We start from the raw sequence: 15138 nt of genomic DNA, 5'->3' as shown, positions 1-15138 counted from the left end.
CAGTATGAATCTTCTCATGTCTCTGTAGCAGGTACTTCTGAATGAAACGCATCTCGCACTGACTGCACTGAAATGGTTTTTCACCTTAAACAATATAATTCCACATCTGTAAGTTAAAAGCTACAAACATTTGTTTCTAACAGATTCTGCTGAGAAATAAAATAGCCGGCTACTGGAATCCAGCATATGAATGAATTCCAAAATATTTTAGTATAAAAAAGTCTGTCTAAACTACCTGGGCTAAAAAGAAAAAGGCTATTAATTCGGCGAGCCTGCTGCTAACAGAGGAGTGCAGCTCATGAGCAAAATCAGGCAGGATGCTGTCATCTAAGGTACTGTAAAACTCTTTCATCTATTCCAACTAGAGTTCCATCACTGGTAAAGTAAGAACCCAGAGACTATGCTATGAACAAGACAAAACTGGAAATTGGGTGACTTACCAACCCATCCTTGTACAGAAAGCAAAGCAACACAGTAAATCTCAAATTAACAGAAATGACACTAATTCTTTTCTGGTATTTTTTGACACTTTGGTGCATGGAATACCTAAGCTTAGATGCCACATTTCCTGCACTTTGGAATATAAAGTTTGCATCATTTTTCATAATTCAGTGCATTATTAAAGATCCAACCATTTTTAGATAATATAAAATACAACTTAAATTCAAGCAGTACCTGTATGAATGAAGACATGCCTTTGTAAATGGTAGTTGGTTCTAAAGGCAGCATGACAATGCTCACAAATGTGAGATTTGGTAGTTTTCAGACCAAGTGATCCATCCTCATTTATTGTAAGGATCTATTTTTAAAAGGGCAAAATTCAGTCTCACATTAATTTCTCAACAATATTACAAGATTCATATGAATACATAATGGAGGAAATCAAGCGCTTTTAGGCAAAACCACAATGCAAAATGGGAAGACTGTAGACATAGATATCAATTGACTATCTTTTAGTTGACCTAACTGAACCTTAGCTTTTCAAGATTTGTGATATATAATACACATAATACATACAAAGAAGTGCTAGAACAGGCTTCCTCAACCTCGCCCCTCCAAATGTTTTTGGCCTACAACTCCCATGATCCCTAGCTAGCAGGACCAGTGGTCAAGTCTCAAAACATCTGGAGGGCTGAAGTTGAGGAAGCCTGTGCTAGAAATTTATTCTCAGTAGAGCAAGTCCGAATATTTTTGATCATGTTTGGTTGTCACTCAAAATACGGTTAGCTGTGACATGAGCAAGCCTATCCTCCCAGGTTTGCCTGTGTCCCCATCTTTCTCTAACATGGCAGACAAGAGGGGTTCAGAACCTTTATTTCTGCTCTTAGTTAACTGCACCTTCCTGTGTCATCAGACCACAAATTGTGGTTTCACACTAAATATGGCAGATTTCAGAACTAGCCGATTTCAAACCATGGATAATGAAGTTGGCTTGCCCCAAAACTAACCATTATTTCAGTTATGTTAAAACCACATATTCCAATTCAGACAACGTAGGAAGCTGCAGTTAACGAAAAGCTGAAGTAGAAGTTTCTACATTTAGCTATTCAGCAGGAGAAGAGGAGAGGGGAGGGAGCATGCAAGCCTGAGAGTGGATGACATTTGCTCCCATCATGCTAAACCATTGGTGTACAAACAGGACCACTATCTTCTCAAATGGTAGCACTATAAATCAGTCTTTAATCTACTCAGTTGGGCAAGAACAGAAAGCTATAAAATCTAGAGGCACTCATGTTATATCCATTTTATTTCTCAAGACATGGAGCACATCCAGCAACTGCAATTTTTTTATTATTTTTTTTGTACAAGCATACTGGTGACAGGACTTGTAGCTTGGTAATTTTACTTACATGCGTTAATGAAATGATAATTGTGTACTTTATCTCTTCCATCTCAGCAGAAGGTTAAGGATAACCTTAATATTTTTCAGTCTTAATAATCCATTACAACAGGCCGGTTTGCATGTCATGCTAAGTCAAAACCATGGCTCAACAATAACAGAAAATCTTACGTCACTCCTCCCTGGTCATTTTTTTACTGTATCACATTGAGCTAAACCATAGTTTATCTTAGTGTGCAGTCCAAATCCAGGGGTGTGGCTCAGGTCTCTGCAGACTAACTATGAGCTGTAGCCAAGGCTTGTTCTATAGGTTATAGTTCAGTATTTGTCTGGGAGAAGTAAACCATGAGCCCGGCTTTAGACAACATGCTAAGCCCACCTATGGCTTAGGTCTGGGTGGCACAGCAGCAAAATGATCAGGGAGAAGCAAAGCAGATACAATCTCCACTCCTGGAGCCCACAGGCTCACACATTTGTGCTAAGCTAAACACTGTGACATGAACAAAGCCAACACATGACACTGTTAAAGCATGTTTCAGTAGTATGTTGTGACTTTTAATAAATCTGTTCTGTACAATTATGCATCTGAAATTCTAAAGATAAACAATTCGTAGCTACTTTAAATGCTCCCATGGGCTTTTTTACCCACCCCACGGCTATATCACAAGCTGCTTTTGTTCCCTCCATTTTAACAGCACTGCTGTTCAAGATCACAAGCCTAAAGAGAACTGCTGTTCAAGAAGCACAAGCCTAAAGCCCCTTTGGGTACATTAAATTGGTGCAGTTCTTCAGAGTTTGTTCTAAGTGAGTGTAATCCTTTTAAAGGTGTCCCTGCAAATGATTCTTTGCATGGAAGAAAGCCCATCTTTCTTCAGGTATTCCTGATCAATAGGATTCAGAAACAGCACTTGTTTTGATAGATCCTGTTGGTTCTACGGTATTTGGGTGCCTTATACAATTGGCATTCACCATCATGCGCCTTGCGGTGGGGGGGAAACACAGTTGCTAAACGAGTTATAGTAGGTTGGTTTGACTTTCTTTTCACAGAAAAGAAAATACACCATTAATTATACTTGCTTCCAAAAGAAATATTGCCTTTCTTGATATACAGCTATGAACTTGACTTATACCTAGTACTGCACATTCAAACACTTAAGATTGGGCCCTTTTAATACTTCATTTCCTCAGGGGAGTGTATATAATGTTCATGCTCTAGGTAGTTATAGTCTTCAAAGTCAATACTAGAAAATGACCCTCCAGTACCCAACCTGCTCTCAATCTCTCTGGTCAGTTTGTGATCTCTTACTATACAATATTAGGAAGATTTGAAGGACAACCTCTACAACGAAATAAAGGAAAAAGGGGGTTCTCAAACTATGACTGAGACAAGTACATGAAAATAGCTTCCAATCAGTGCTTCCAATTAGTTTTCACTAAACTTCAGGAACTGCAAATGAAAGCAAGAATAATACTCAGTTTGAATTTGCAAGTGTCAATTGTACAGCAGGAAGCTGAATAAAAATATATTCAAATGCTTCATATTTTATGCTTCAAAATTCAGGCATAGCATTTTTGCTGCACTTCCTGAGAGGAAATTCAAGATGTGCAACTCTGAAAACTGAATTTTAGATTAAAATGGCTCATTTGAAATTAGAAGCCTGTGAATGGAAGGCATTCATTTAATTTCAGGTGCATGCAGTAATCAATTTCAACACTTGTGCACCTGTCTGATTAAAAACAAAGTTGTTAGAAAAACACTATGATATTTAAATAAGCCCAATATTATTATTAATCTAAACAGTCTCCGTAATTGATAAGTGGTCCTTAAAACCACACACTCATCAAAAGATAATATTTAGAGAAGGAGATGCCTGGGAAACAGATGTTAAAGTATGTCAAATATTCATGCTGTGAAAAGAATTTCAAAGAAACAAGCTATGAATATATTGTGGCTTGGCTTTGAGATTAAAGTTAGGTGGTTGAATCTATGGTTTCCAAATACTATCATTTCCAATTGCAAATTCAAGGAAAATCTCCAGTTGCCTTCAAGGTTCAAATTAAATGTCTTACCTTTGCTGGTGAACGCTGTTTCCTTTTCTTCTTCTTTTGCATATCTAAACCCTCTCGTATTAGCTTTTTGTCCCTTTTCTGCTGCTCTGCTACATCAGTAAATGTAATTTCTTGTTTCACGCTGATCTGCTAGGATATGAAGTGCCAGCATCAGATAATATTAATTACATATGACACATATAAGACACATTTTAACAAATTCTTTCAAAAGTAGTAATACATCTGGGATTACTTTATACCCTTCGTACTGTTTTGGGGAAGAGGGGGAGAGGCTATTTTTTAAAGTCCTATTTGTGGCGAGTATTCCAATATGGTACTCCTTTCATACCTTCAAGCATAGAAGCTTGGATTACATGCCACATATAATTTAACATTTAACGAAGAAATTTCACCTGACAAAAAAAAACCTTTATCATTTAAGATATGGTTATGTTGGCATTTGAACCACAGTTTCACTGTTCTAAGCCAAACCCTCATTTTTGCCAAAGAGCTACTATGATAATTTCAACCCTTCTTTTAAATTCTGGTCTCCTCCTGCTGTGAATCAAACATTCATTTCTGCCAGTAGAACAGAAAGCCACCATGATAATATCAAACCTATTTGAAGGGGCCATCCTTCAAAGGGGCACGTGGATGAGGAATCAGGAACCTTTCCCTACCCCAAAGCTTACTTCCCTGCTTCCCTTCAAACAGTTTTCCCCCAGGCAAGATCACAGGCTCAGCTAGAAACAAAAGCTCTTGGAGCAGGACAGTGTACCACAAGTATTCTGCATATGCTGTGAAAGTCAGACACCCACCTAACCCCCTTGTTTTTTGTTACTAGAGCTGTTCCATGTTCAAACACACACAGCTTCTGTCACCTCAGTTTTCTCCCCTAAGGTTGCGAACTGTACTTTCAGCAACAAGATTCTGTTATAGAATCAGACCAAAAAACCAAACACCTGATGTAAACCAAGTTGCTGATTGACTTTCAATGCTTGAAAGTCTTCCACTACAGTGAAAATTTATTATTTCATTCTGTTAAGCATTTGAAAGCATCTCATTCTTTTCTAAAGTTCCCGTTACTTTCTTACAACAAAGCACCATCAACGTAAAACCGTATTTTAACTCAGCTGCAATCTAAGAAGCTATTCCTCACAAATGCAGAATTAACTGTGTAAACTCCATTGCTTTTCAATCCACATCATTAAATACCAATACTAAACTGTGTTAGAAGTGCAGGAACCACAACAACACACTACTTCTTTGAATATAACAGAAGCATTTTCAAGTCCTTATCTCCTGTGCAGGAAGAATGCAGACACTTAAAGTCAAATGAGCACTGTCTATGTAAGACATATATTTTAAAAGTGTATAAAATGTGTATTAAAACATGAGAACGTGTTCCTAAATAAACAGTGGTTGATTCACAGCATCAAAGATTCCCAAGATTTTTAGAAAGCTTAAGATTGTTATCCAAAAGCAGCCCTTCTTTGCGCATAACCCCCATGCTGATTGCAAATACATCTATTATGACTATACTGTTTTTTTACAGAGGAAGAAATAAGGGAACCAGGGGCTGATAATTCAGCCATTGGCTCTATTCCTAGTCCACACTTTAAGTCAATATCTTATTACCTCCTTAACTGTGCAAACAGCACCAGAGATAAAACAAGCCATGGAATTTATAGCATTTTGTTGTTGTTAAGAAACAACAACCTCCAATTCTTTTTTCTCAGAGTAATGAACTACTTTTATTTTAGTTTTCATTTGGTTGTTCCTGCCATACTTTTTTTTTAAGCAGACCTTTAGATATGATTTGCTCAACTTTTAAGTGCAAGCTGTGCTAAATAAATTGCTTACAGGGACATTGACTGCATACTGAAGCCCTTGAGGAAGCCTGTCTTGCCCCTCCATCTCATCATCATTTTTCACCGTCTCTTCATGGACCATGAGTTCATCGTGTGGGATCATTTCTTGCTGTCGAAGTTCACTTTCCTGTAGCACTTCTTCTGCAGAAAGGATTTCCTGGTGCGCCATAGCCCGGTCTTGAAGCACTGCTTCCTGCCGTTCCACAGGAACTGCCGACTGGTCAGATGCAGCACCCATTCCAACCATATCCCTGGATGACGGCATTTGCTCTATGCTACCACATTTAAGAAACAATCCTCCCAGCTTATCTTCAATGTTCATTCTTAAGTGCAATTAACCTGCAAATACAAAAACAAAAAACAAAACTCAATTAGCAGAGTATTTACCATTTATTTCATTTTTGTTACATAAGCAGACAGTTACACCTCAAAAAAGACAAACAGAACAAGAAAAATGATTTTTAGAGAATGAAACAATAAAAGAAAAAAGTAAACAATACAATAGAGTTAACAGGCAGAGTGTTTAAAAACACAGCCCCACACTCAAGCTTCACTGACAATAATTGGGTATTTATGGATACATACATGGGAAATGTAAGGCATGTTGATGAACACTTTTACTATTTTTATGGGTTATTTGTGTTTTTTTGTGATACTTTGTTCTATAATTTTAAAGGTACTGTGAGTCACTCTAACTTGTTTGTTAAAAAAAACCATGAATCACCATAATAAGAGTAATTTCACAAAAATCTGAATACAGGGTATTTGTAAATCTCTCCCTAGAAAAAGGATAAGAAGTGCATCCCTCAACAAATACATGCCAACTACTCATAAAGTCTCAAAATCTGATACTTTTTTTGGGGGGGGGATTCCAAACTGGGAATAGAATTTTAGAGTGCAAAAGGTTCACTGCTTCCTTAGGTTTGGATCTGGAGCAGTTCAGGTAAAAAAACAGATTTATGCTTGCAAGATGGATGTACCATTTAATTTTTTTAGCTTGAAATTTTCCAAACTGCACCTTGATTCAAAACATGGGGCAGTAGCTAACAAGGTGCTTCTGCTGGTGCAAGGACTTTTGGTTGCACACTGAAACTTCCCTTTCCTCTCCTCTTCCATGCCCCGAAGGACAAACATAGCATAAGCACGTAAGGGAGAGCTCTGCTGGATCACACTCAAGGCCTAGTTACTCCGGCATTCTCTTCTCACAGCAGTCAACCTGATGCCTATGGAAAGTCCACAAGGAGGACATGAAGTCTCACTGGGTGAGCAGAAGTCCGCTTAGATTTTTCTTTTCATTTGTGGGAGAGGGGTGTGTTTTTGTGACCAACATAACATGCTAAACCAACCTTAATTCATCTGATTTTATTCCTAACAAAATTTCTTCTCAATTTACCAAATGAGACAAACTGTCATTAAAGGATCTTTACATTGTTATCTGTTTTCTTGGATAGATCTTTAAATGAAGATTAGATAGATAAAAATAGATAAATTCTGAATCAGCTTGCACGTCAAACTTCTCATATGTAGAATCTGTTCTACACATGTGTAACATGCTATTTTGAAAACCGTTGCCAGATAATTAAACTTTGGGAAATTATCTTTAAAATGATGCATACGTTAACTATATATGGAAAATGAGTCTGTAGATTGACATTTTCATGAAACTGCCCTTTCCTGAATCAGTCAAAGGCTGGAAAAATATGCCTTGCTGCCGTTTAATTGCTTTAATTATTAAAGGACTAGACAGGCAATGAGAGAATTGCACTTAAATACATTTCTGAAAAAAGTCTCTACATACTAACCACTTCCTTGGCCCTGGCAGTTTTTAAGAATACTGGGTTAGGCAGAGACCTGCATGCAGAATGTGCTGCTAATTTAAGCACTAACTCACCTTCCTATCACCACAAGCCTTGTCAGAAACTTCATGAAACTCTAGTAAAGCATTCATCAATGCCAAGTCTGAGAAGTCAGGCATTGCCTCTGTTTATGGATGCTGCCAGTGATTATGAGGGCCTATCCAAGATGGCTCCTAGTGTACACCAGCACCTTATGCTTGACTACACACATGGTGGAAATCTAGAAAGCAACTATATTTCCCAGCAATAATTTACAGCAACGCTCTTGCAAGAAAGGTACATTCAGATGGCAAAGGCAAGACCACACAATTCAAACTGGAATTGATTTTTAAAAAAACATTATTGAGGGCCCCTCAAATTTATTTATATATTTAAAAGATGAAAGATAAAGATAGCTGAAGGCACCTTTAACAAAGTGATAGGCAAATTACCGTATTTTTCGCTCTATAAGACACACCAGACCACAAGACGCACCTAGTTTTTGGAGGAGGAAAACAAGAAAAAAAAAATTCTGAATCTCAGAAGCCAGAACAGCAAGAGGGATCGCTACGCAGTGAAAGCAGCAATCCCTCTTCCTGTTCTGGCTTCTGGGATAGCTGCGCAGCCTGCATTCGCTCCATAAGACACACACACATTTCCCCTTACTTTTAGGAGGGAAAAAGTGAGTCTTATAGAGCAAAAAATACGGTATTTAGATAAGAAAAAAAAACAGCTTTGTTTAAAGAGACATTTCACTGAAACTTAAAAAATAATGGAATTCTGCAATAGGTCAGCCGGAAAATTGAATTGTATCTACAAAAGGAAGTGTTTCCAAAACAAAGTGACCCTTGACAAAATGCATGATATTATACACCATGTACTAGCTCTGGTACGTTAATGTGCTCCCTGGAACAAAATAGTGGCTCTTAAAAGAAGACTTCTCCCTCCTTCTCAAAAACTATATATAACTTACTTAAGTAATCCTGCAGTTTATTATTTTCTAAAAATATTATCACTTTTTTTAGAACATGCATGCTCATCAATTCAGCAACTGTCCCAAATTCTTTAAATCCAATATCAGTCTCACAAACAGAATAGTTACATACTTTTTAAAAAAAACCCAGTATATTTTACTCGGTCTTGATAGGTAGTAGAAAGGATGGAATCCAATTTGATATATTTTCCTTACCATAATAAAATAAAAAAACCTGTGGAAAATGCAATGAATAGTTTTTTCCTGTCCTAAGTAGTCATGCTGCTGCCTGCAAATTAACCCATGGTGCTTGCATAGTTTCAAGCTCTGCTACACTGATCAACTCTACTGCACTGCATCTAGTTGCAATGCATCTCACACCATTTTTTACAATGAATTATGGCTATTTATGGAAAATATAAAAACCATTAGATTCAATTCAAAAGCTACAGATATATGAGTGTTTTGAAAGTCACATATCAAAAGATTTTCCAGTATCCATTTAAGATCATGTTGATGATTCTACAGAAGGAAAGGAAGCAGGAAGTATCAGGAGAAATTGATATTTTGTACAACCACAGAACTGAAAATATCAAAGAAAAGGATTTACAGTGGTACCTCGGGTTACATACGCTTCAGGTTACACACTCCGCTAACCCAGAAATAGTGCTTCAGGTTAAGAACTTTGCTTCAGGATAAGAACAGAAATTGGGCTCTGGCAGCGCGGCGGCAGCAGGAGGCCCCATTAGCTAAAGTGGTGCTTCAGGTTAAGAACAGTTTCAGGTTAAGAACAGACCTCCGGAACGAATTAAGTACTTAACCCGAGGTACCACTGTATAGTGCTGAAGCATAATCATTGGCCCTTGACCTATTTAGACATAAGGTTGTGTCCAATTTTGTCCCTCTGTTGATGGAGGGCTCCTTGATCCAGCAGAGATTCCATGAGGGCAAGTGATTTTAGAAATTTCCCCCTTTCTCCTGCAGATTTCCAGCGGAGGGCAAGGGATACTACAGATGGAGAGTGGCAAATCAGCTCTTAGCAGCTCCACTGGAACAAAGAGCCTTCAATCAGCAGAAGGGCACAATTGGATACAACCCATTAGGGAATTGTCATTGACAGTGAGGAGCCCAAGTGGTGCCTCTCTGGGTGTTTCTTAAGACATGCTGTATTTTTATCTGCTTTTAAAAAGTGAATTGGTTTCACTGAAGTGTTATTTTATTGTGACCTCCCCTGTGAGGAAGAATGAGCTAGAAATTATCTTATGAATAAATCAGATACATAATTAAAAGTAATTCAGACACACATATATACTGCAGGGCAAGATGACTCTCATCACCCAGTCCTAGATTCAATGTGAATACACAGGTTTTGTATGCGTATTTCCTCAGCTTGTTATTATGAATGGTTGAAGGGCCAAACACTTCAGACCAAACTGGTAACCAGAGTACCAAACAACACAAAGGAGACCAGCCTGTCCTGTTCCAGTTTGGGCAAAGATCTACAAAGCAACAAATTAGGTTGCAAGGCAGGAAATAATTCTTTACCACTAGATCCGATTCTATAAAAGTAACGTTCAGATTAATAATAGCCCCAAACAGAAACGTTGTCAGGAATGATCCATTCTAGTCTGCCAGTACAATGAAACAATATAGCAGGCCACTTATCTGACAAGGTTTTAAGAATCACAGAGATATCATAGCTCAGCAACAGCAGCACAAGCCTTGCAGGGAGAAGGTCCCAGGCTCAGTCGTTATCTGTTAAAAATGGATCTTGGCTGGGAAAAGTCTCAGCATGCAACCTTGAAGAGCTGTTGTTGGACAGAATATATACCACAGGGCAAGATGATGAAACGGTTGGATTTGTTATAAGATGGTTTCATATCTTCATGTGATCCTCATCACCCAGTTTTGAGAATGTGAGATTTTTCTGAAGGATTGGCACTGCTAGGCAAGATGCCTCCATTGTGAAGGAAATCAGCCCTGAGTGCTCACTGAAAGAACAGATCCTGAAGCTGAGGCTCCAATACTCTGGCCACCTCATGAGACGAGAAGACTCCTTGGAAAAGACCCTGATGTTGGGAAAGATGGAGGGCACAAGGAGAAGGGGACGACAGAGGACGAGATGGTTGGACAGTGTTCTCAAAGCTACTAACATGAGTTTGGCCAAACTGCAGGAGGAAGTGGAAGACAGGAGCGCCTGGCATGCTCTGGTCATGGGGTCACAAAGAGTCGGACACGACTAAACAACAACAACAACAAGGCAAGGTGCCCTAATGTTCTGACTCAGCATAAGACAGCTGCATATACAGTCATGTAACTGCGTCATTATCCAGTGCTGGATGAGAATACGTAGCGTCATATCAATAATTGCTTATGATACTGCCATATCATTATCCACCACATACGATAACAAAAACCTCTGCCCCAGCCATAGAATCTAAATGCATCAGTACACATTACTACTCTAGTTTTGTCCAGTGCCTTTTTAAAAGAAGAAAAAAAGATGTTGGTACTCACCAGGAAGTTGTTACAGTGAGTGCCATACTTTTAACATTGGGGGGGGAGCTGCCAGTACTGCATACCCTTGAGTACCCCCAGAAAAAAGCACTGGTCTTGTCTTTCATGCAAAAAACCTTTTCACATCTTTTGCAAGTGAATTCAGTTGTATAGCCTTTCACAGCAATGCTAAACATACTGCTCAAGTATAAAAACTTCTGCTCTGAGCTGGGACGTAACTCCCTGTCTTGTTCAAAACCCCAAAAGAGTTAATAGCAGAAAGATTAACCTCTGTATACACTGAGCTTCAAGTGCACAAAATTACAGGCAAGAATATCTTCCAGTCAATTTTCTTGATCTTTACAATAAAAAATAAAAAATTAGCACTGTAATAAAAGAGTAAGAAAGTTCTTCTATTACATGTAAGATTTTTTAACAGTATGTCAGTAAAATTCCTATACGGTACTGTTTTATCTTAGGAGCATTTCCACTTCTGCAGAGACTCCACAGGGGTTCCCTCTAACTTCCCATCAGCTGATCAGAGGTAGCAGCAACCTCCTTTGAATTTTAAGAGATATCAGTGAACTGATGTCATTATGATATCAGGAAACTGGCAGGTGGGTGGTCCCAGCCATTTGGCCAGTCCATGTTTTAAAGACCTGTATTAAAAAGGTATGTTGCTCAATGAAAGAATAAAGTCATGATAAATAGAGAACTTACAGAGAAATTGGTTTTATACCAAAATACAACTTCATTAAACAATGACACTATATTTTAAATTGATTTGGTCCTATTGATTTCCATAGAATTAAATCACTTGAAATGCAAAGCAAGAAAGGCAAATGGGCAGAGGTAATTCTTGCGAAACAAAGTCATAAATTGCAACTGTTACTTGTTAGTTTAGCATATTTATACAACATTAAACTGTATAAACATTATTAATTTATTTATTTCCATTTCAAACCTGCCTTTTGAAAGCTTGGGAATAATGTAACACTAAATAGAAAAAGCCACTACTGCCCCATATCTTTTTGACTTAGGGCATTGAAAGTCAGCCTAAGTAAGCAAAATGCTGTAGACTTGAAAGCTTGTGAGCCTCTAAGGAGGAGAGTATCACCATTTTGGGGCAGCCACTAAGATAACCTCTCTACATGTCCTTTTGTTTCAACTTGGCAGATGCACATCTTAAAGATTGGAATGGTACACGTGAAAGTGAGACTGGGTTTGTAAGGTACAGGAAGGTTTAGAGGTAATACGCTATGTTCCGTTTCAACAAAAGAAATCAACACACCCTTAAAAGTGTAACTGCCAAAGAGAATGGGATCACTGATGCTTCTAAGAGTCTGATACTCTGCGCATAGAGACAACTGGAAAGAAGAGTGAATGCTAGTTCCACTTGCTGACCAGGAGCTAGACTCGCACTCTGGAAAAGCACTAAAAGCCATTGGTATTACCACTCAAGCAGAGGAGAAAATCCCCTTCACATCACAGAAGCACTGTGCAATGAGGTTTTCAAGATGGGAAGAGAGGTCCCTGCAAAGACATTTCCTAACACCGGTACATCCTTGTGCCAGCAAGGAACTGTTCCCTTGCTCTGCTCTGCATGCCACCACAGCTTTTGTGGCACAAAACTTTGCTATCACAGCAACAAGAGGGAACAGAATTGAGCTGCCACTTGGAGAATTTCTCCTGTGGCATATGAGCAAATCCGAAGACTGAAGCAATGCCATTTAACTCCACAGCATGAGTGAAGCAGAAAGTTCAACAAGATCAGTGTCTTTCAAATGTTCAGATGCAGCCATTCAGAGCTGAGTGACAGAACCACAATATCATAGCTTGTATTCTGCAACAAAAAGACTGGAGCTCTGCAGATTTGCATGTGTTGAATCTGTAATGCAGAGCTAGCCAGCACAGTACCCTCCAGATGTTGCTGAATTAAAAGTCCCATCACCCTGACCACTGGTCATGCTGTTTGGTGAAATGGGGACTATGTAATCCACACACAAAAAGGCTTTTAAATGTCTCTTTTTGATTGTTAATATATTGTATTTCTGCTTTGAATCATTTTCAATATAAAGCAATTAAATATTTTTTTCTTGATTAACAAACATCTGTAGGGCACCATGTTGACTATCTGGGCTGTAATGTTCCCAACATTATTACTCTAAAATATAAAATTATTATTTCTCTTTGTTCATGTTGGGCTATTGATTTAAAACTGGCTTACTTAATGCTATGTGCAAGGAGAACGGGATGAGGAATATTTAGCCCTGCTTTTTTCTATCCAGTGACATCGCAATGCAACAGACAGTTAAATTACCAACTGCACTGGGCATTTTTGCCTTAAGGGAACATTTGACCATGGGCTAATCCATTGACTAGAATTGAAAGCAAGGACTCCATACTCATCTGACAGTTCTCATTATTATTATTATTTATTAAATTTGGTCACACTGGTCGATGACCTCCGGCGGGCCAGGGACAAAGGTGAGAGCTGTTTCCTAGTTCTGCTGGAACTCTCAGCGGCTTTTGACACCACTGACCATAACATCCTTCTGGACCGTCTAGAGGGGCGGGGAGCTGGGGGCACTGTTATACAGTGGTTCCGCTCCTTCCTCCTGGGCCGTGTTCAGAAAGTGGTAGGGGGGGATGAGTGTTCAGACCCCTGAGCTCTCACTTGTGGGGTGCCTCAGGGTTCTGTCCTCTCTTCCATGCTTTTCAACATCTACATGCAGCTGCTGGGAGAGATCATCAGAGGGTTTGGGCTGGGTGTTCATCAGTATGCGCATGATACCCAGCTCTACCTCTCTTTCAAATTGGAATCAGTGAAGGCGGTGAAGGTCCTGTGTGAGTGTATGGAGGCGGTTGGAGGATGGATGGCGGCTAACGGATTGAGGTTGAATCCTAACAAGACAGAAGTACTGTTTTGGGGGGACAGGAGGCGGGCGGGTATAGAGGACTCCTTGGTCCTGAATGGGGTAACTGTGCCCCTGAAGGACCAGGTGCGCAGCCTGGGAGTCATTCTGGACTCACAGCTGTCTATGGAGGCACAGGTCAATTCTGTGTCCAGGGCAGCTGTTTATCAGCTCCATCTGGTATGCAGGCTGAGACCCTACCTGCCCGCAGACTGTCTCGCCAGAGTGGTGCATGCTCTGGTTATCTTTCACTTGGACTACTGCAATGCGCTCTCTGTGGAGCTACCTTTGAAGGTGACCCAGAAACTACAACTAATCCAGAATGCGGCAGCTAGACTAGTGATCAGGAGCGGCCGCCGAGACCATATAACACCGGTCTTGAAAGACCTACACTGGCTCCCAGTACGTTTCTGAGCACAATTCAAAGTGTTGGTGCTGACCTTTAAAGCCCTAAATGGCCTCGGTCCAGTATACCTGAAGGAGCGTCTCCACCTCCATCATTCTGCCTCAGACACTGAGGTACAGCGCCAAGGGCCTTCTGGCGGTTCCCTTGCTACGAGAAGCCAAGTTACAGGGAACCAGGCAGAGGGCCTTCTCGGTAGTGGCACCCGCCCTGTGGAATGCCCTCCCATCAGATGTCAAAGAGAAAAATAACTACCAAACTTTTAAAAGACATCTGAAGGCAGCCCTGTTTAGGGAAGCTTTTAATGTTTAATAGGTTATTGCATTTTAGTGTTTTGTTGGAAGCCGGCCAGAGTGGGCAGGGTATAAATTAATAATAATAATAATAATAATAATAATAATAATAATAATAATAATAATTTATAGCCACCCTTCCTCCCAAAAAGGGCCAGGACAGCAAACACACAAACAAACAAAAACAACTGAAACAGCTAAAAGCAATTCCAATATAGATGCATGCAATAATCCCATTTCAGAAACTTGTGCATATTAATTCCTGGGACAGCATCCAAGGTGTCAACCTGCTTGCACAACGAACTTCTGTTTGCACAATGGGGCTCCCCTCCTCCTCCCTTTCCCCCTGCAGCTCCCCGCACACCCCCAAAATCTGTTCTGGGGCAGACTGAATGGATATTTTGGGGAGGGGGGAAACAGGAAGCCCCACACACCCACTGCTGCAACGCTGGGTATCTCCTGT

The 15138-nt window shown here is 39.7% G+C and overlaps 1 protein-coding gene and 1 long non-coding RNA gene across 5 annotated transcripts in view; one reads left to right on the top strand and one right to left on the bottom strand.

The window, feature by feature from the left end:
• Nucleotides 1-15138, bottom strand: part of ZNF148 (zinc finger protein 148) — a 38808-nt gene that overhangs the window by 12284 nt on the left and 11386 nt on the right. Inside the window, exons 2-5 of one of the 4 annotated variants that reach the window (XM_083584908.1) lie at nt 5753-6099; nt 3911-4039; nt 676-799; nt 1-84 (exon numbers count right to left, since the gene is read on the bottom strand). In XM_083584908.1, the coding sequence (XP_083441034.1) occupies nt 1-84; nt 676-799; nt 3911-4039; nt 5753-6082 (667 nt within the window). In that variant the 5' untranslated portion in view covers nt 6083-6099. The remainder of the gene's footprint in view (nt 85-675; nt 800-3910; nt 4040-5752; nt 6100-15138) is intronic. The other 3 variants (XM_083584909.1, XM_083584910.1, XM_083584911.1) reach the window with 3 other exon arrangements.
• Nucleotides 6113-13257, top strand: LOC310749473. Its single transcript, XR_014541646.1, has 2 exons — nt 6113-7022; nt 12241-13257. It is a non-coding gene; the product is annotated as an uncharacterized lncRNA (long non-coding RNA).

Source organism: Podarcis filfolensis (genome assembly GCF_964270895.1).
Source record: "Podarcis filfolensis genome assembly, chromosome: 1".
NCBI classification, from domain to species: Eukaryota; Metazoa; Chordata; class Lepidosauria; order Squamata; family Lacertidae; genus Podarcis; species Podarcis filfolensis.
This window is presented reverse-complemented; position numbering and strand designations above follow the sequence as displayed.